At 56.0% G+C, this 19,606-nt stretch overlaps 1 protein-coding gene across 24 annotated transcripts; it reads right to left on the bottom strand.

The window, feature by feature from the left end:
* Positions 1 to 343: 343 nt before the first annotated feature.
* Positions 344 to 19,362, bottom strand: SLC16A5 (solute carrier family 16 member 5). Of its 24 annotated transcripts, none has more exons than XM_074020383.1 (7): positions 19,200 to 19,362; positions 17,819 to 17,972; positions 12,817 to 13,063; positions 8,392 to 8,552; positions 8,105 to 8,248; positions 5,498 to 6,307; positions 344 to 2,512 (listed from the first exon to the last, which is right to left on the bottom strand). In XM_074020383.1, exons 5-7 carry the CDS (start codon positions 8,196 to 8,198, stop codon positions 2,283 to 2,285), a joined length of 1,134 nt encoding a protein of 377 aa, XP_073876484.1. In that variant the 5' UTR covers positions 8,199 to 8,248; positions 8,392 to 8,552; positions 12,817 to 13,063; positions 17,819 to 17,972; positions 19,200 to 19,362; the 3' UTR covers positions 344 to 2,282. The 24 variants fall into 24 exon arrangements, with proteins under 24 accessions (XP_073876484.1, XP_073876493.1, XP_073876481.1 ...); XM_074020392.1 differs by lacking the exon at positions 19,200 to 19,362 and having other exon boundaries at positions 5,498 to 5,597; positions 5,932 to 6,307; positions 17,819 to 19,134; XM_074020380.1 differs by lacking the exon at positions 19,200 to 19,362 and adding an exon at positions 18,929 to 19,134 and having other exon boundaries at positions 8,392 to 8,556.
* Between the last annotated feature and the right edge of the window lie 244 nt (positions 19,363 to 19,606).

Below are 19,606 nucleotides of genomic sequence, written 5' to 3'. Positions count from 1 at the left end.
TTTTTTTTTTTGAGACGGAGTCTCGCTCTGTCACCCAGGCTGGAGTGCGGTAGCCGGATCTCAGCTCACTGCAAGCTCCGCCTCCCGGGTTCACGCCATTCTCCTGCCTCAGCCTCCTGAGTAGCTGGGACTATAGGCGCCCACCACCTCGCCCGGCTAGTTTTTTGTATTTTTTAGTAGAGACGGGGTTTCACCGTGTTAGCCAGGATGGTCTCGATCTCCTGACCTCGTGATCCGCCCGTCTCGGCCTCCCAAAGTGCTGGGATTACAGGCGTGAGCCACCGCGCCCGGCCACAGACTTTTCAACTAGAAGAGACTAGCTCATCCAGACAAACCTCCTACATTTTCTTTTTTAAAATTAAATTTTATTATTTCGCTCTAACAAAGTAACCTGCTACTTTTTCAAGGCTCAGAGGTGGTCAACAATTTGCCCAAAGTCACATGGCAGATAGTGGCGGAGTCCAAGGCACTCAGGGAGGGCTATTCCAGCCCAGAGCCCTTTGCTTGGCCTGCAGTACTGCCTTTGGCTATAAGAGGCACTCATGGCTGGTCCTGGAGGAGGCAGGACATCCCCAAAGATGCTTATTGACGCCAGCTGGACATGGCAGGCAGGAAGACTGGCACCCATTCATGAAAATAAAATCTGATAAGGTTTTCTTGCCAGAGCCTGGTTGAGCCTGAATCAACAAACATCACCCTGAACCTGAGCACCCCTTGCTGAGCTGGGAGGAAAGGGTGAGGGGAAACGCACTCCAGCGCTGTTTTTCAGCTTCATTAGTTCACAGAGTTTATGACCTGCTGCAGGGAACATTTCTGTGTATAATTCAAACACATTCTGTTTTCTCATTCCCTTGGTACCCTGCTGGGACAACAACAGGCTGATGACAGCCAGCCCCTGGGTGGTGACTTCAGGGAAAGGCACCAGTAAACTGTGTGTGGCGGGAGCTCAGACCTCCAGGTCACAGGCACAGGCGAACAGGCAGCAGGGGTGAGTCCAGCCGGCCACTTACCCCAGGGTTGACACCTCTAACACGGCAGGGAGAAGGGGGGCCTCCAGAGGGCAGGAATGGGGAGTAAAAGAACTTCTCTTGCAAAAGCAGCCCCATTTTCACAGCAGTCTTCAGGCTGCCTGGCAAGCCTTCCTCTCCGTCAGTCAAATGTCTGGCTTCCCCCAGCCAGCACTAATCCTCCCCGCCAAGGAAACAGGGTGGGGAAAGGAAGGAGGAAGCCCCTAGATAGAGCGGGTCCTGCTGAGACTGTAGGGGGGGCCCTCAGACTTTAGGATCCAAGCCAGGGGCCCCCCTCCTGTTCTCCACACAGGCGCCAGGATGGGCGTGCCACTCAACCTTTAATCTGTCCCTATCCAGCCAGCCAACTCCTCAGTCTGGACCTCTGCACTGCCTCTCACCATCAGTGCGAGGTCCAGTGACCTTCATGGGGGCAGCTGCACCACCAGCCTTGGCTGCCCTACAGGTGAGGGCTGGGTCACTTGGGAAGAGCAGGGCAGGAGGAACCTGGAGGAAGGTGAGCTCTTCAGAACTGTCTGGAGGCCAGAGAAAGATAAAGAAATGATGGAGGTATCCAGGCTGTACTAGAAGGTCCAGTGCGTTCAGCTGTAGGAGCAGCAACACACAGCCAGCTGCGCTGAGCCGGCCGGGACAAACCTGAGCAGGGTTCAGACCTGGCTTCCTGGGCCCCGAGTACCCTGGTGCCCAAGGAAAAAAGTTGGGAGGGCCCGCTCCTGGATTCTGCTAGTTAGAAGAGGGTTCCTCTGGCCAGGCAGAGTGGCTCATGCCTGTAATCCCAGCACTTTAGGAGGCCAAGGTGGGCAGATCACCTGAGGTCAGGAGTTCGAGACCAGCCTGACCAACGTGAAGAAATCCCGTCTCTACTAAAAGATAAAATTAGCCAGGAGTGGTGGTGCATGCCTGTAATCCCAGCTACTTGGGGGGCTGAGGCAGGAGAATCACTTGAACTTGGGAGGCAGAGGTTGCGGTGAGCCGAGATGGTGCCACTGCACTCCAGCCTGGGCAACAAGAGCAAAACTCTGCCTCAAAAAAAAAAAAAAGTTTCTCAGGGCGTCTTCAGAGGCCATCCTCCAAGGTCCCAGTTCCTGGCAGAGTCCCAGCTTGCAGAGCCTGGACAGCCCGGGCTTCCTGGGCTGCGCTTCACGCAAGCCCCTGGTGAAGGAGCTGAAGGTCCCCCTCCTGGGCTGGGCTGAGACGGTGTTCACTCAGTGACCCCAGGACTCAGACACTGGTCACACAGGTGACCCCTGGGTCTTAGACGCTGGTTACATACATGATCACAGGGGACCGCTGCTTCCCAGGACCATCTTTGGCTTCCAAGAAAATATCCTGCTCCAAGGCATCTGCCACGACAGCCCGCTTGCCCTGCTCCTTCTTCTGCAGGGCATAGAAGCTGCCACCCATGAAGAGGGCAGCTGAGATAAGGAAGAAGCTGGACATGAAGAAAACATAGCTGAAGTTGTTGGTGGCGTCCAGGAGCAACCCTGGGGGACAGAGATCAAGTTAGGCTAGTGCTACCAGGCCTCCCCCCAACTAAACCCTGTGTTCCCTGACAGCAGGGATTTTATTTTTGTTTCTTCTGCACTAGGAATTGTGGCTGACACCCAGTAGACACTCAACAGATACTTGCTGAATGAGAGGAGGGGAAGAAACACGAAACCTCCTCTGGCCTGGGCAGGAAGAATCTTCAGGCTACAAGAGAACTTAAGGGCATGTGGTGGCAGGGAACTAGTGGAGTCTGGGATATTTGCTCAGCCACCCTCCAGGTCTCACCTCTGCCTCCTTCTGAAGGGCTCTCCCCACTTGTTTGCTTAAAGAATTCCCTTGGGGCCTGACATGGTGGCTCACGCCTGTTATCCCAGCACTTTGGGAGGCTGAGGTGGGTAGATCACGAGGTCAGGAGTTCAAGTCCAGCCTGGCCTAGATGGTGAAACCCTGTTCCTACTAAAATTACAGAAACTAGCCAGGCACCGTGGCAGGCGCCTGTAATCCCAGCTTCTTGGGAGGCTGAGGCAGAAAAATCGCTTGAACCCGGACAGCAGTGGTTGCAGTGAACCAAGACTGTGCCACTGTACTCCAACCAGGGCAACACAGTGAGACTCCATTAAAAAAAAAAAAAATTCCCGGCCGGGCGCGGTGGCTCAAGCCTGTAATCCCAGCACTTTGGGAGGCCGAGACGGGCGGATCACGAGGTCGGGAGATCGAGACCATCCTGGCTAACATGGTGAAACCCCGTCTCTACTAAAAAATACAAAAAACTAGCCGGGCGAGGTGGCGGGCGCCTGTAGTCCCAGCTACTGGGGAGGCTGAGGCAGGAGAATGGCGTAAACCCGGGAGGCGGAGCTTGCAGTGAGCTGAGATCCGGCCACTGCACTCCAGCCTGGGCGGCAGAGCGAGACTCCGTCTCCAAAAAAAAGAAAAAAAAAATTCCCTTGGATGGGCACAGTGGATCACGCCTGTAATCCCAGCACGTTGGGAGACTAAGGCAGGTGCATCACGAGGTCAGGAGTTCGACACCAGCCTGGCCAACATAGTGAAACCCTGTCTCCACTAAAAATACAAAAACTAAGGCAGGGAGCAGTGGCTCACACCTGTAATCCCAGCACTCTGGGAAGGCCGAGGCTGGCAGATTACGAGGTCAGGAGTTTGAGACCAGCCTGGCCAATACAGTGAAACCCCATCTCTACTAAAAATACAAAAATTAATCGGGTGTGGTGGCGCGTGCCTGTAGTCCCAGGTACTCAGGAGGCTGAGGCAGGAGGATTGCTTGAACCCGGGAGGCGGAGGTTGCAGTGAGCTGAGATCGCTCCACTGCACTCCAGCCTGGTGACAGAGTGAGACTCTGCCTCAAAAAAAAAAAAAAAAAAAAAAAAAATCCCTTGGAAACCGGGACTTCCAATGCCACACTTGGACGGAGTCCCCACTGGGCTGAACTCAACCTCCTGGATCCACTCTAATAACCGCCGCCTTGTGTTGTCTGACTGCTCCCTAGTATCAAGGGCTTTACAAACCTGCCCTCATTTGCTCGGAATCTCACGCTCTCAGCTGCCTCTCACATGCACCTCTACTTACCTATTCGGTTTCCCTCGCGTCATACATCACCACTATGGTTGTGGATGTGTCTCTTTGTTTTCACTCCTGACTCCTGCCCTAGAAGGTAATCCCCCAGAGGATGGGGACCTTTTTTTTTTTGAGTTGGAGTTTCACTCTGTCGCCCAGGCTGGAGTGCAGTGGTGTGATCTTGGCTTACTGTAACCTCCACCTCCCGGGTTTAAGCAATTCTCCTGCCTCAGCCTCCTAAGTAACTGGGATTATAGACGCACACCACACCCAGCTAATTTTTGTATTTTTAGTAGAGATGGGGTTTCGCCATGTTGGTCAGGCTGGGAATGGAGACCTGTTGATCCCCATGCATACCCAGAGGCTGGCAGAGTTGAATAAATGGTTAGGGCAGGTGTTCTCTTCTGCATTTTGCAGATGGCACTGTGGCTCAAAAAAGGAAAAAGACTTGCCCGGGTCCCACAGGCAGGAAGCAGGAGAACCAGGATGATGATCATTACAGGAAACTCTGCAGGATGCTGACTGCACACCACACTCTCTCCTAAGCTTTCCTTGGAGGTAGATTCTATTTATCCCCACTTTACTGATAGGAAAAAGGAGGTGGCCAGGCACAGTGGCTCAGGCCTGTAATCCCAGCACTTTGGGAGGCCGAGGGAGGCAGATCATTTGAGCCTAGGAGTTTGAGACCAGCCTGGGAAATATGGTGAAACCCCATCTCCATTAAAAAAAAAAAAAAAAAAATTGACTGGGTGTGGTGGCATGTGCCTGTAGTCCCAGCTACTTGGGGGGCTGAGGTGGGAACATCTCTTGAGTCTGGCAGGTTGAGGCTGCAGTGAGCTGTGACTGCACCACTGCACTCCAGCCTGGGTGACAGAGCGAGACCTTGTCTCAACAAAAAGGAAAAAGGAGGTACAGGGAGGATGATGGAGGACTGAGGTCTGGTACACAAAACCCATGCTTTTTTTTTTTTCTTGAGATGGAGTCTCACTCTGTCACCCAGGCTGGAGTGCAGTGGCGTGATCTCAGCTCACTGCAAGCTCCGCCTCCCGGGTTCAAACTATTCTCCTGTGTCAGCTTCCTGAGTAGCTGCGACTTACAGGCACGTGCCACCACACCCACCTAATTTTTTTGTATTTTTAGTAGAGATGGGATTTCACCATGTTAGCCAGGTTAGTCTCGATCTCCTGACCTCGTGATCCACCCGCCTCAGCCTCCCAAAGTGCTAGGATTACAGGCGTGAGCCACCGCATTCAGTCACAAACCCATGGTTTTAACTGTTCATACTCTGAGTGCCAGGTGAGAAATCAGCTGTAGCACAAACCTCTGGAGATGCTGGACGGGGCCCAGATCTGTCTAAACTGTTCCCCTTGTACCACACTATTTGGCTACCCTCCCTCCCAGCTCCTCACCGGCCAGTGGTGGGGAGATGAGGAAAGCAAAGCCATCCAGGACAGTGAAGAGTCCCAGGGCTCTGGGGAACTGATCCATAGGGACGATGTCCATGAGAACCTGGAAGATGAGGGCGCCGATGCCGCTCATGGACACGCTGTACACCAGGCAGTAGCCCACGAGCACCCAGAAGTCACCTGATGCCGCACACACCAGGTTAGTGAGCCCATTGAGCAGGAATGCCAGGCTGAACAGGTACTTGCGGTGGCTAGCAAAAGCTGGCCGTCCTGCCATCAGTCCGGCTAGGGGCCTCAGGAAGATGTTGCTGAAGCCAATGATGGAGATGAGGAGGGCTGCCTGCTGCTCGTCCATCCTGTGCCACATGGCATATGGCACCAGGAAGACTTGTGGCAGTGGAAAGCCCAGGATGGACCACATCACACCCAGTACGTACACGCAGTAGCCTGTGTTGTGCCGCAGGATGTCGAAGGCCAGGTGGCGCTGGATGGTCCGGCCACATGCGGCCACGCAGCCAAGTGCAGGTGTCTCGGGAGGTGGTGGGGGACATTCTTTGGTCTCAGGGGCCACACTGGTGGCCACAGGCCTCATGATGGCCCCGCAGATGCAGCAGTGGAGAAAGACCCCGCCGAAGACAAGGAAGGTACCCCTCCAGCCCAGGTCCTCCAGGAGGTAGCGGGAGAGCAGTGGCCAGAGCGTGATGCCCAGGGAGACGCCCATGGAGGCCAGCGCGTTGGCCAGCACCCGCCGGCGGACAAAATAGAAGCCCAGCACCGTGACACTTGACTGGAAGCTGAAGCACATGCCCAGGCCTATGGGGCAAGAGGGGATACCAGCCTGGAGGCACAGTGGGGCCTTCCACCTGCACCCAGGGGTGGGGTCAGGGGTCATTTCACACACCTGCCCTCCTCTGGTTCTAGTCCACACCCAGCTCCAAGTCCCCGGGGACTGAAGATGGAATCAGCTGGCCTTGCCACCTCCCTGTAAGCACCGCACCCCAGATCGGCCCTCCCAAGGCTGCCAGGGCATCCCTATTCCCCTAGGTGTAGCACGGGAGTTATCTTTTAAAAACCCAATTTGGGCCGAGCATGGTGGATAATGCCTGTAATCCCAGCATTTTGGCAGGCGAAGGTTGGTGGATCACTTGAGGTCAGGAGTTTGAGACCAGCCTGGCCAACATGGTGAAACCCCATCTCTACTAAAAATACAAAAAAATTAGCCAGGCCTAGTGGCAGGTGCCTGTAGTCTGTAGTAGCTACTTAGGAGGCTGAGTCAGGAGAATCAGTTGAACCTGGGAAGTGGAGGTTGCAGTGAGCTAAGATTGTACCACTATACTCCAGCCTGGGCAACAGAGTCAGACTCTGTCTCAAAAACAAACAAACCCCAAATTGGATTAAGTCTCTCTTGGCTTAACACCTTCCAAAGACTTCCCATCACACTTGACAAAAAAATCCAGTCTCCACAATGCCCTGGAAGGCTCTCTGTGGTCTGGCTCCGGCCCACCTTTCCCATGCCATCTCAGGCCGCTCCCTGTCACTAGGATCAAGCCACAGGAGCTTCTTTCTCTGCCTCTGAACATGAAGCTGCCCTTAGGGACCTCAGGTCATTTGTAGCTGCTGTTCCTTCTGCTTGGAATCTGCTTCCTCCACTCTCCTCTCAGTTCAGACACCACCTCTCCAGAGGGGCCTTCCCAGCTTCCCACCCACTCAGTGTCTGCACCTGCGCACCTGAGCATGCCGGAGAGAAAGCTGTCAATCGTGTGTGATCATGGCCTCAGGCGGGCCCTCAGGCTGCCTGTGACGCCACTACAGCTCCCTCAATCGTGCCCTGCCTGCCCTGCTAGGTGACTATTGGGTCTCTTCCTCTGTGCACCCAACACCTCCTCCCCATCCTCATGCTTAGCTGCCCACATGCCTGCCCACTGGTGACAATGGCTTGCCCATTCCCCCAGTGGCTGTCCCTCCCTTCTGCCCTACATCCTTTCCACTCAGAGGCACCCCTCTAGCAAGTCCCCTCTCTCCTGAGTCATCCTTTTTCTCTTCTTTCCTAGATCATTCTCCTTAGTTATTTCTCCCATTACAAAAAAAAAAAAAAAACTCTCTTGACGTCATAACCACTTCCGGGTATAGTCTATTCCTCTAGTCCCCTTAGAACAAAATGCTGTGGAAGGGCTGGGTGTGGTGGGCTCACACCTGTAATCCCAGCACTTTGTTTTTTGTGTTTTTGAGATGGGGTCTTGCTCTGTTGCCCAGGCCGGAGTATAGTGGTGCGATCTTGGCTCACTGCAACCTCCATTTCCCGGGTTCAAGTGATTCTCCTGCCTCAGCCTCGAGTAGCTGGGACTACAAGGGCCTGCCATGAAGCCTGGCTAATTTTTGTATTTTTTTTTCAGTAGAGACAGGGTTTCACCACATTGGCTGGGCTGGTCTCGAACCCCTGACCTCAGGTGATCTGCCCGCCTCAGCCGCCCAAAGTGCTGGGATAACAGGCGTGAGCCACCGCGCCCAGCCAGCAGTTCCAGAAGATTAAGAGGCCTGCCTGCCCTGTCCGCTTGTGCCTGGCGCTTTCTAGCAGCTGCCTATAAATTCTGGAGCTGAAGTGATAGTCACCTGTGATGAATCCTGCTGTGAAGTAGAGCTGGCTGAGGTTGCGAGAGAAGGAGCTGGCCACCATGCCCAGGCTGGCCAGCACACCTCCCAGCATCGTGGTCACTCGGCAGCCGAAGCGTCCCACCAGGATACTGCACAGGGGCCCTGTGGGAGAAGACAGCCCGAAGGTAGCAGCTGAATGAGGAGGTGGCGGGAGAGGAGGAGAGTGGTTGGGGGAGGGCAGTGTCAGCAGGAACTAGTCAGGTGGTTTCAAGGGCAGAAGCAGGCCTGGATTCTGATATACCCACCTGCCACGGACTTGCCACGTGGCCTGAGCGAGGCCTGATCCCTCTCCGTGTCTCAGTTTTTCCCCTACAAAGGATTCAGACTGGGCGATGTTTAACCCTGATGAGGATTCCCAGAAAGGTGGAGCAAGACCCTGCACTGCACCGAACTGAGGCTGCTCCTTCTGTCTGGGTGAAACAAGATTGGTTCATGAGTTCACCACCTCCCCGACTTCGCTGGGGGTCTGTTGGTGGGAGGAGTCAGGGTAGTGTTCCAGGACATCTAGACCACAGTGTGCACCTTCAGATCCTGTTTTACCTGCTCCACCCCCACCCCCAGCATCCTCAGGAAGACTGGCTAGATCCCTCCCACCCTTCCACCACCTTCCCAGCCCTACAGCTGAGGGGAGCCCTGGGCCCCTCTGCGCCTCCTTGCACTGGCCTCTAGAGTGTTCTGCAGAAAATCAGGCAGAGCTGGGCACGGTGGCTCAAGCCTGTAATCCCAGCACTTTGGGAGGCTGAGACGGGCGGATCACAAGGTCAGGAGATTGAGACCATCCTGGCTAACACGGTGAAACCCCGTCTCTACTAAAAAATACAAAAAACTAGCCGGGCGAGGTGGCGGGCGCCTGTGGTCCCAGCTACTCCGGAGGCTGAGGCAGGAGAATGGCGTAAACCCGGGAGGCGGAGCTTGCAGTGAGCTGAGATCCGGCCACTGCACTCCAGCCTGGGCGACAGAGCCAGACTCAGTCTCAAAAAAAAAAAAAAAAAAAAAAAGAAAATCAGGCAGGGTAGGTTCTCTCCTCCCGCACCACCTCCAGCACCACCAAAGTCTGCACCACTAGGACCAAGCCACAGGAGCTTCTTTCTGTGCCTCTGAACATGAAGTTACCCCTAGGTTTGGTTCACTGTGGACAGGGCCCTGTTCCTTGCCTGGCTCCCAGCTGCTTTCTCACCAATCCACACCCCAAAAAAATAGAAAAGAGCTGCAGACTGCTCCTTGGCATCTCACAGGGACCCCATTCACCCAAGGACATGGGGAGCTTCTCTAACTCACTCTCTGAGAGTGCGACTAAAGGGACAGGGGAAGTGTGTGTGCATGAGGTGCTTGTGTGTGTCTGTGGTGGAGGGGGGATGTGTGGTGTGAGCCAGTGTGAGTATAAAAGTGACAGAGTAGGCCAGGTGCGGTGGCTCATGCCTGTAATCCCAGTACTTTGGGAGGCCAAGGTGGGTGGATCACTTGAGGTCAGGAGTTCGAGACCAGCCTGGCCAACATGGTGAAACCCCATCTCTACTAAAAATATAAAAAGTAGCCAGGCGTGGTGGTGCATGTCTGTAATCCCAGCTACTTGGGAGGCTGAGGCAGGAGAACTGCTTGAACCCAGGAGGCGGAACCCAGTGCACTCCAGCCTGGGTGACAGAGTGAAACTACATCTCAAAAAAAAAAAAAAAAAAAAAAAGTGATGGAGTGACCGGGTGCAGTGGCTCACACCTGTAATCCCAGCACTTTGGGAGGCCAAGGCAGATGGATCGCCTGAGGTCAGGAGTTCCAGACCAGCCTGGCTAACATGGTGAAACCCCGTCTCTACTAAAAATACAAAAATTAGCCGGGTGTGATGGCGGGTGCCTGCAATCCCAGCTACTAGGGAGGCTGAAGCAGGAGAATCGCTTGAACCCGGGAGGTGGAGGTTGCAGTGAGCAGAGATCACGCTGCTGCACTCCAACCTGGGTGACAGAGGGAGACTCCTCTGAAAAAAAAAAAAAAGTGACAGACTAAGTGAGCAGCCCATCCTCAGACATAATCAAGCAGAGGCTGGTGGCCTGGCGTCTCTGCCACTGTAAAGGGGCAGGTGGCTCTGGAAAGGACTGACCCACAGATCTTCCCCATGCCAGAGACTCTGGCCTGATTTAGGGAAGGTGACATTGAGGAAAGCCCTGAGTCATAGGGTTGGGGGTGGGGACGGGGCTGCAGGCCAGCTGCATAGCTGAGGGTGGTGTGGCTGGGCGGCAGGCAGGGCGTTTCCTCTGCAGGGCGCTCCTTCTGCCGTGAACTCACTCTTCAGCCTTGAGCAGGTCTTGTATTTTGTGCCTGCTTGCTATCCTTACCTCTAAGAGGTGTATGTAGGGGCAGGGACACTTGAAAGGATCAGTGAAAGTATCCCTGATTCATCATGTTTAAAAATTTCTACAATACTGTGGTCAGGTGCCGTGGCTCATGTCTGTAATCCTGGCACTTTGAGAGGCTCAGGCAGGTAGATCACTTGAGCCCAGGAGTTTGAGACCAGCCTGAGCAACATAGTGAGACCCTGTCTCTACAAAACATAAAAAAATTAGTTGGGTATGGGCTGGGCACAGTGGCTCACACCTGTAATTCCAGCCCTTTGGGAGGCCAAGGCCGGCGGATCATAAAGTCAAGAGATCGAGACCATCCTGGCTAACACGGTGAAACCCTGTCTCTACTAAAAATACAAAAAATTAGCCAGGCGTGGTGGCACACGCCTGTAGTCCCAGCTACTCAGGAGGCTGAGGCAGAATTGCTTGAACCCGGGAGGCGGAGGTTGCAGTGAGCCGAGATTGCACCACTGCACTCCAGCCTGGGCAACAGAGCGAGACTCCATCTCAAAAAAAAATTAGCTGGGTATGGTGGTGCACACCTGTGGTCCCAGCTACTCGGGAGGCTGAGGTGGGAGGATCGCTTGAGCTTGAAAGGTCAAGGCTGCAGTAAGCTGTGATCATGCCCCTGTGCTCCAGCCCAGGTGACAGAATGAGACTCTGTCTCAAAAATAAGCAAATAAATAAATAAACATAGATAGAAGAAAAGGTCTACAGTACTCTGAATGAGCACGGGCTCATGCACGTGTGTGTGTATATGAGAGAGACGGCCAGCCAGGAATCCCATGCTGATGGAGCTGCTGAGATGCCTGCTGTGGGTGGTGAGCTCCGAGTTGTCTGGGGAGTAGGTTCCCCACCAGATGCCCGGTTCCTAGCCCCTGGCCCAGGCACCCTGCTCTGCCTGTGTGAGAAGAAGTCCTCCGGGATTCCCACTCCCTGCCCCAACCCTGCAGGCGAGAGGTCATGTGGCAGATTCAGAGTTCACCCGGGAGGGTCACGCTCTCTCCCAGCCCAACCTCCCTCCCAGTTTGAGGGCAGGACCTGGAATAATAAGCAGGCTGCCGGTGGCAAGTGGAGGGAGTAACCGGGAGCTAGCCGGGGAGATGGGCAGCTGCGGCCAGCAGACACACGCCTGCAGAGGCCTGTGGGCCATCAGCTTGGGCTCCAGGCCCCTCCAAGGCTGGGGTCTATGCAGTCTCCCTGGAGAGCTCCCAAGGAGCCCAGAGAACCCTCCCTCTGCCCTGTTCCCAACGCTGGGGTCAGGGTGAGGCAGTCACGCTCCTGGAAAAGTCAGCCAGGAAACAGGGGCCTCTGAGGCCTGTGGTGACAGAGCCAGGAGAAGGGGCAGGCAGGGGCTGCCTTCCTCCCTCACTCCCACTTAGCAACCTCTTCTCTGCAAGGAGTCCCGGGAGAGCTGGGGCTCCTGGCCTTGTCCCTCTCTTGTTCCCGGTGTCTTCTTTTTTTTTTTTTTTTTTTTTGAGACAGTTGCTCTTATGGCCCAGGCTGGAGTGCAATGGCACCATCTCGGCTCACCGCAACCTCTGTCTCCCGGGTTCAAGCGATTCTCCTGCCTCAGCCTCCCGAGTAGCTGGGATTACAGGCATGCACTATCACGCCCGGCTAATTTTGTATTTTTAGTAGAGACAGGGTTTCTCCATGTCGGTCAGGCTGGTCTCAAACTCCTGACCTCAGGTGATCCGCCCGCCTCAGCCTCCCAAAGTGCTGGGATTACAGGCGTGAGCCACCGCGCCCGGCCATTCCTGGTGTCTTCCTTACATCCCCTTTCCTATCCTGAAGCCACTCCCTGCCCCAGTGAGGGTCTCCAAAATATTAATAATTCACAGCCGCATACACTTCCCAGCTCCCAGCACCTCCAGGGAAGACAGTGGTCTTCCTTGCTAGTCCACGTGGGAGCTGGGCGGGATGCCAGGCATTACCCTCAGACTGCAGAGGAAGCAACCCAGGTTCAGAGAGACTGGCCAGCTGGAAAGCCGGAGAGGCTTGGTGGGCTGGCCCCAGCGCTCTTCCCAGCCTGGCACTGTGTGCCCCAGCACACCTACACCTGTGTCTGAATGGATCCCACAGAAAGGACACAAGGCTCCGCCTGGCTTTGTAACCCAGGCACCTCCCCACTCTCTCTCCAGCTCCAGCCCAGTCCAGCTGGATTCCAGCCAGGGGCCCCTGGTGAAATCCGGTGAAACCTTAGGAATTCACCCAGGAGGCAAAGCCTGTGGCCTCAGAGAGAGGGAACCAGAAGGCCAGAGAGGGAACCAGAAGGGTTGTGGCTTCCCTGCAACCCCCAGGCCTTTCTCATCAGCTCCTCCCCAGGCCACTCACCTGCCATGTGGAGCACAGCCATAAGGATGGAGGGGATCCAAGAGGTCTGGCTGTTGCTGGCCTGGAACTCCCATTGCAGATCAGTGAAGAAGATGCCGATACACGTGGGGAAGCCCAGGGTGAGGCCCTGGGTCACCATGGTGGCCAGCAGCACCACCCAGGCCCAGCTGCCATCTGCACGCTCCAGGGCCTGGGGCATCCTCTGCTGCCGACGCTGCCACGGCCTCACTGCCACTGTGGCTGCTGCCTGGAGAGGCGACAGAATGGAGCCTGGTATTCAGTAGGCTGCCCGTCTTTCCTGGCCCACCTACCACCTTCTCTCGGCAGCTAAGCAGTCCCTTCCTCACACCCAGGTACCAGGTGTCACAGAGGGGCACCGCCCCTGGGAGGTGGCCAGAGGCCCACGCATTGGCCTTGGCATCTCCTTTCACCCACTTCCCAGAGCCAGCCTGGCAGGAGGTGGCAGGAAGGACAGGAAGGACAGGACGGGGCAGGGCAGGTGGCACCAGGCAATGGGGTGCAATTGTTTCTAATTGTTACATCACTTAGAAGTCAGCAGGGGGACCTCCTGGCCCACTCAGTCACTGCTTGTAGAATGCAGCAGACCTCTGGGGTCAGTGTGGTTCCAACGCCCCCAAATGCACACACGGATACATTTCAGACACTCCTGCCCAGAGTTCCTGCATAAGAACACAGACTTTCACAATGCCTCAGAGGCAGCAAAGTTACTATTGGTGCTGTTGTGAAGGCCCGAGTGAGCAGGCCGGTGCTGGGCGCAGCCACGGAGCATACACAGAAGAGTTGAACAAGGACCCAACCAGCAGCTTTAGAGAAGGCATGGGCCTCATCAACCCACACACCCCCACGCCTTTCCCATCAGCCCCTTTGCAATCCCCCTGCAATACTCCTTTCACACAGAGCTCAAGGCCAAGACTCAAGTTACTCAATCACATGGAATAATACACACACACACACACACACACACACCCCCAGTGGCACTCAGATACAGACACATACCCAGTCACACATGGACACAGTCACAGCACACACTCACGCAGACAGCACAGAAACATACAGACACACACACACACACTCAGATAGTTACACACACAGAGATCCACCGACCCACACAAAGACCACACAGGCACACAAACTCATATAAAGACACACACTTGGCTGGGCGCGGTGGCTCACACCTATAATCCCGGCACTCTGGGAGGCCGAGGCAGGCGGATCATGAGGTTAGAAGATCGAGACTATCCTGGCCAACATGGTGAAACCCCATCTCTATTAAAAATACAAAAATCCCAGCTACTTGGGAGGCTGAGGCAGGAGAATCGCTTGAACCCAGGAGACGGAGGTTGCAGTGAGCCGAGATTGCCCAGTGACATAGCAAGACTCCGTCTCAAGAAAAAGAAAAAGACACACACTTACATAGACACTCAAAAAAGACATGAAGAGACGCTGACAGATACATACTACACAGATCCGTAGACAGTCACACCAACACACAGAGATATATACCGTCACACACAGTTCAAGCATACAAACTCACACACAGAGGCATACAAGCAGGTACGTAAGACACACTAGCAGACACGCACACAGTTACACACACAGAGAGACACACGCACACGTACATGCATGCAGACATGCCCAGAGTCACACATGCTACACAGACATACAGACACACACAGTCACACACTATGCAGACATGCACATGTGCCTGTGCGCGCACACACACACCCACCTCACGTCCTTGGCTCAGCAAGGTGCAGCCAGTTCTATCTTAGTTCAACACAACCCAGGCCACTCCCCTCATCACAGAAGCTGCCATAACCAGGCCTCCAAAGTCCCAAGGTCCCCTCCCCAAGTTTGGACCCCTTTTTCAACCCCCTCCCATCCTGCCACCTGCTCCCTGCCCCCCCAGACCCCTCAGACCTCACCGCCTGGGGGTCTAGGCTGCAGCAGGCACTGCAAGGGAGCAGCCTCCACCTCAGTGAAGCCCACGCATCTTGGGGTTGCTGTTCCCACAGCCTCCCTCCCTTTCACCCCAGGTCCTGGGAAGCTCCGAGGAAACTCAGAAAACTACCAGAAATATGAAACCCCCTTTTCCTGCCAAGCCCAGCACCCCACTGCTTCCCTCCAGGCCTAGGAGTTTTAAAGCAGCACCTAAGCCGGCTCCACCCTGAACTGCCTCCTTCGAGGTCTCCAATCCTCCACCCTCCCAGAGGACCCTGGGAGTCCCATCAAGGTGACCCGTCCCATTCATCGCAGTCCCAGGGTGTGAGGGTGTGTGACCCACATGCAGGGGCAGAGCACTGCCTGCCCTCCTGCCCTCTGCATAGGACCTCTGGCTAGAGATCCTCCCAGCCCGGCCCTCCTGGCCCAGTTCCAGGCCAGGCAATATAGCAAATAAGGCTTCTCCAGCAAACTAGCCCTCGCCTCTTCCAGGATTTCTGTTCCCTCAGCAAACGAAAAGGCCACAGGCGCCACCTGATCCTCTGTGTTGCCCCAATGTCAAGGTTCCAGCCCTGCTCCATAACTCGCCCTTCCTCCCCAGCTCTTCCACTCTCCCACTTGACACTCTCACCTCTTCCTCCCGCAAAGGCCACAGCCTTCCTGGCTTCCTCCTGCCTTTCCCTGTTCCCTGCCACCCAGCCCTGGCACTCCCAGGCCCGGAGGCCCTGGCGGCATTTGGGAGGCCTGGAGGCTGGACCCCAGCCCCGCTCCCTCTCCCCACTGCCTGGCCCTGTCCCTTCTTGCTCTGCCGGGAAGAAGTCTATGGAGAAGTCTCTTTCTATGAGAAGAGCTCTTCTCAGCATCCACTTTTTGGGGCAATGTTTTTGGGGACTTTGCCCAGGCTCCTGTGACCTTCACTCTGGATCCCACTTTCCCTCTGGAACCTTTCAGTGGAGCTGGCTGTTCCTGACCATTTCCTCTCTCCAGGTCCCAGGCCAATCCGAGCCCAGGAATCCTTATGTACCTTTGCACGCTAGAAGCCCTGCTGCCGGCCGGGCGCGGTGGCTCAAGCCTGTAATCCCAGCACTTTGGGAGGCCGAGACGGGCGGATCACAAGGTCAGGAGATCGAGACCATCCTGGCTAACACGGCGAAACCCCGTCTCTACTAAAAATACAAAAAACTAGCCGGGCGAGGTGGCGGCGCCTGTGGTCCCAGCTACTCGGGAGGCTGAGGCAGGAGAATGGCGTGAACCCGGGAGGCGGAGCTTGCAGTGAGCTGAGATCCGGCCACTGCACTCCAGCCTGGGCGACAGAGCGAGACTCTGTCTCAAAAAAAAAAAAAAAAAAGAAGCCCTGCTGCCAGGATGGGCGCGGTGGTTCACACCTGTAATCCCAGCACTTTGGGTGACTGAGGCAGTGGATCACAAGGTCAGGAGTTTGAAACCAGCCTGGCCGACATAGTGAAACTCGTCTCTACTGAAAATACAATAATTAGCCGGGCATGGTGGGGCTCGCCTGTAGTCGCAGCTACTCGGGAGGTTGAGGCAGGAGAATCGCTTGAACCCAGGAGGTGGAGGTTGTGGTGAGCCGAGATCATGTCACTGCACTCCAGCCTGGGCAACAGAGTGAGACTCGGTCTCCAAAAAAAAAAAAAGCCCTGCTGCCGAGGTCTGAGGACCCCCTTCCCCCACCTCTCTCTGGGACCCCCGCTGCAGACTTCCATGTCTCCTCTCCCACTCCCAGCAAGTCCCAGGTCACATACACGGTGTGGATGCCCAGTCGGCTGTCCAGCTTCCCCTCCCATCAAGCGGTTTCTCCAGTCAACTGATCTTTCAGAATTCAGCCCTGCCGGGCGCGGTGGCTCACACCTGTAATCCCAGCATTTTGGGAGGCCGAGGCAGGCAGATCACCTGAGGTCAGGAGTTTGAGACCAGCCTGGCCAACATGGTGAAACCCTGTCTCTACTAAAAATAAAAAATTAGGCTGAGGCAGGAGAATCGCTTGAACCCGGGAGGCGGAGTTTGCAGTGAGCTGAGATCACGTCACTGCACTCCAGCCTGGGTGACAGTGAGACTCTATCTCAAAAAAAAAAAAAAAAAAAAAAAAATTCAGCCCTTAGGCTGCTCCAAAGGTTGTGAGTTATTTCAGTTAATTGTTCACAGGCAGGTACAGATCAAACTCCTTGTTCTACTCTTTCCCTGCTTCTCACTACAGCTCCTGAGTAGTCTTAGAAGATTCAGCCCAGCTGGGTGTGGTGGCTCACGCCTGTAATCCTAGCACTTTGGGAGGCCGTGGCTGGCGGATCACGAGGTCAGGAGATCAAGACCATCCTGGCTAACACGGTGAAACCCCATCTCCACTAAAAAATATACAAAAATTAGCTGGGCGTGGTGGCGGGCACCTGTAGTCCCAGCTACTTCAGAGGCTAAGGCAGGAGAATGGCATGAACCGATGAGGTGGAGCTTGATTCCATCTCAAAAAAAATGAAAAGAAAAAAAAGATTCAGCTGTAGCAGCATCCCTGAGAGCTACCCTGACTCCCACCCCAGGCTGGGCTGCACCTCCTTCCTGTTTTCTGCCTTTTTTTTTTCCCAAGATGGAGTCTTGCTCTGTCTCCCAGGCTGGAGTGCAGTGGTGCAATCTCAGCTCACTGCAATCTCTGCCTCCCAGGTTCAAGCAATTCTCCTGCCTCAGCCTCCAAAGTAGCTGGGATTACAGGCGTATGCCACTATGTCCGGCTAATTTTTGTATTTTTAGTAGAGATGGGGTTTCACCATGTCAGCCAGGTGGTCTTGAACTCCTGACCTTAAGTGATCCGCCTGCCTCAGCCTCCCAAAGTGCTGGGATTACAGGCGAGACACCGTGCCCGGCCTGTTTTCTCACCTTAATAGTGGTCTTCACACCACACAGGAGTGGATCACCCCCTTGTCTATCGTTACCTCCACCCTGCTACCCTCTTCCACACTATGAGCAAGAACCTGTTCATGAACCCACACCCAGCCTCCGGCTGAGCACAAAAGAGGAGATGAACGTGACCCACCTGTGTTCCCCAGGGGGCAGGCAGGCCCAGGACCAAAGGCCATGCAGCTTCCAGGCAGGGAGGTCCATTCCAGACTCAAGCAGGGCAGAGAGGTGATGGGGCGAGGGCTCTGGCTTGGCCTCTGCCCCAGCAGGGAAGTGGTCTTGTCTTTGTACTGGGAACCATGAGTCATGGTCACTGCCTGGTGTGTGCTTTGGGCAACGAGGTAGACAGGGCAAGTTGCTTCGCTCTCACTTGCTGGGACTAGGGGTGAGGTTGGGCCCCAGGGGCTGCCTCAAGGACCCCTAGGCCCAATGAGACCGGCTTCATAGCCCAGTGCCATGAAGTTGGATGTGTGGGCAGAGAGAAGTTTAGGTGATATTTCTGGTCTTTCTCCCATCTCACGCAAGACCAGCCTATGTTTTCAGGGTGCCTCATCTGATAACAGGGGCCTCACTAGGCCCTGGGAATCCCTTCCCTGCCCCTGGACCTCCAAGGCCTGGTCACAGGGGAGAGCGGATGCTCTCATCCAGGGGTCTGGGGTTAGGGGCCTGGTGTCCAGAGTCCAGGGGGCTTCCTCTTCCTCTTCCCGGTGGGAGAGTCCCGGGCTGGAAATGAGGAAGGCCCTGGGGACCCCTCCCTCACTCCCATATCAAGCAGGCTTCTGGGCTGGTGCCCAGGACCCAGGCGGGCAGCAGAAGGGCTGCTGCCCAGCAGAGAGCAGCAAGGGCAGGCTTGAGCTTGGGGCTGAGGAACTCTCAACCCTGTGGCTGGCCCAAGGAGGAGGGAGGCAGCCACAGAGGTAGGGTGGCTGGGGCAAGTCACTCCCTCCCTTCCCCTTGTTCCCCCACATTCCCTGCAGACCAGCACGGGTTTGGGACAGGCAACTGGGACCTCAGGCCGTACTCTCGCCCTGCCCATTCCCGCAGTCCTGCCCCGGAATATGGTTTCCATTCCGCTCTCCCTCCCTCCCCGGGACAGAGCCCCTCTGAGTGGGGCTGCTAGGATCCCGGGCTGTGTCCGCCTTGGAATTTCGGGCCAGGAGTCCGAGCGCGCTCGGGTTTGGGGGTCATCACCCCAGGCCCCGGGGCAGTCCAGGACCAGGACAGGAAAACTCTTCTAGATCCTCACCGCTACTGAGCCCGCCCAAGAGGGAAGGGACGGGGGCCCCGGCAGGAGGTCTGCGACAGCACTAGCGGGGACTGGGCGAGGAGGGGACGCGTCCGAGGCAGTGGGGCTCGGGCAGCCCGCTCACCCGCTCGCACGGGCCTGGCGGAGAGGTGGCTCAGCTCCCCGAGCGCGGCGTCCTGCGGCCCGGGCGGGTCGCGACGAAGACTGCGGAACAGGGTCAGGCGCCGCGGCCAGGCAGGGCCGGCCCAGGGCCGCGTGGGCGGGGACCCACCTTCCAGCCTCCCCTGGATTCCGTCGGGTGGGGAAGGGGCCAGGCCTCGGGAGGGGCGGCGGGCGTGGCCGGGCACCGTCCAGCAGCCGGGCCCGGCTCCGGACGCAAGCGCCGCGGGATATCCACGTGTCGGAAATTTGCACAACCCGGATGCCTTCTTTCTAGCTTCTGGTTTTCCCTGCTCAGGGTCTAGGGCCCCGGGCGTGGGGCGGAGATAACACGCCATAAAGAGACCACACCTCCCAGGAAGTGGGGTGGGGAAGGCGCAGAGGCCGAGGTTGAGGATCCCTTGTTTCTGCGCTTTCCCTTCCCAGGAGCGCTTCCAATGAAAGTCTCGAGCTTTGAGGGCTGAGCCTGCGGGTGGGAGTCCAGGCAGTCCCATGTAGGGGAGCAGGCAGACCCCTCAG

This window comes from Macaca fascicularis, chromosome 16, assembly GCF_037993035.2.
Source record: "Macaca fascicularis isolate 582-1 chromosome 16, T2T-MFA8v1.1".
In the NCBI taxonomy this organism is placed as follows: Eukaryota; Metazoa; Chordata; class Mammalia; order Primates; family Cercopithecidae; genus Macaca; species Macaca fascicularis.
Note: the sequence above shows the minus strand (reverse complement) of the source record. Positions and strands in the feature narration are given on the sequence as shown.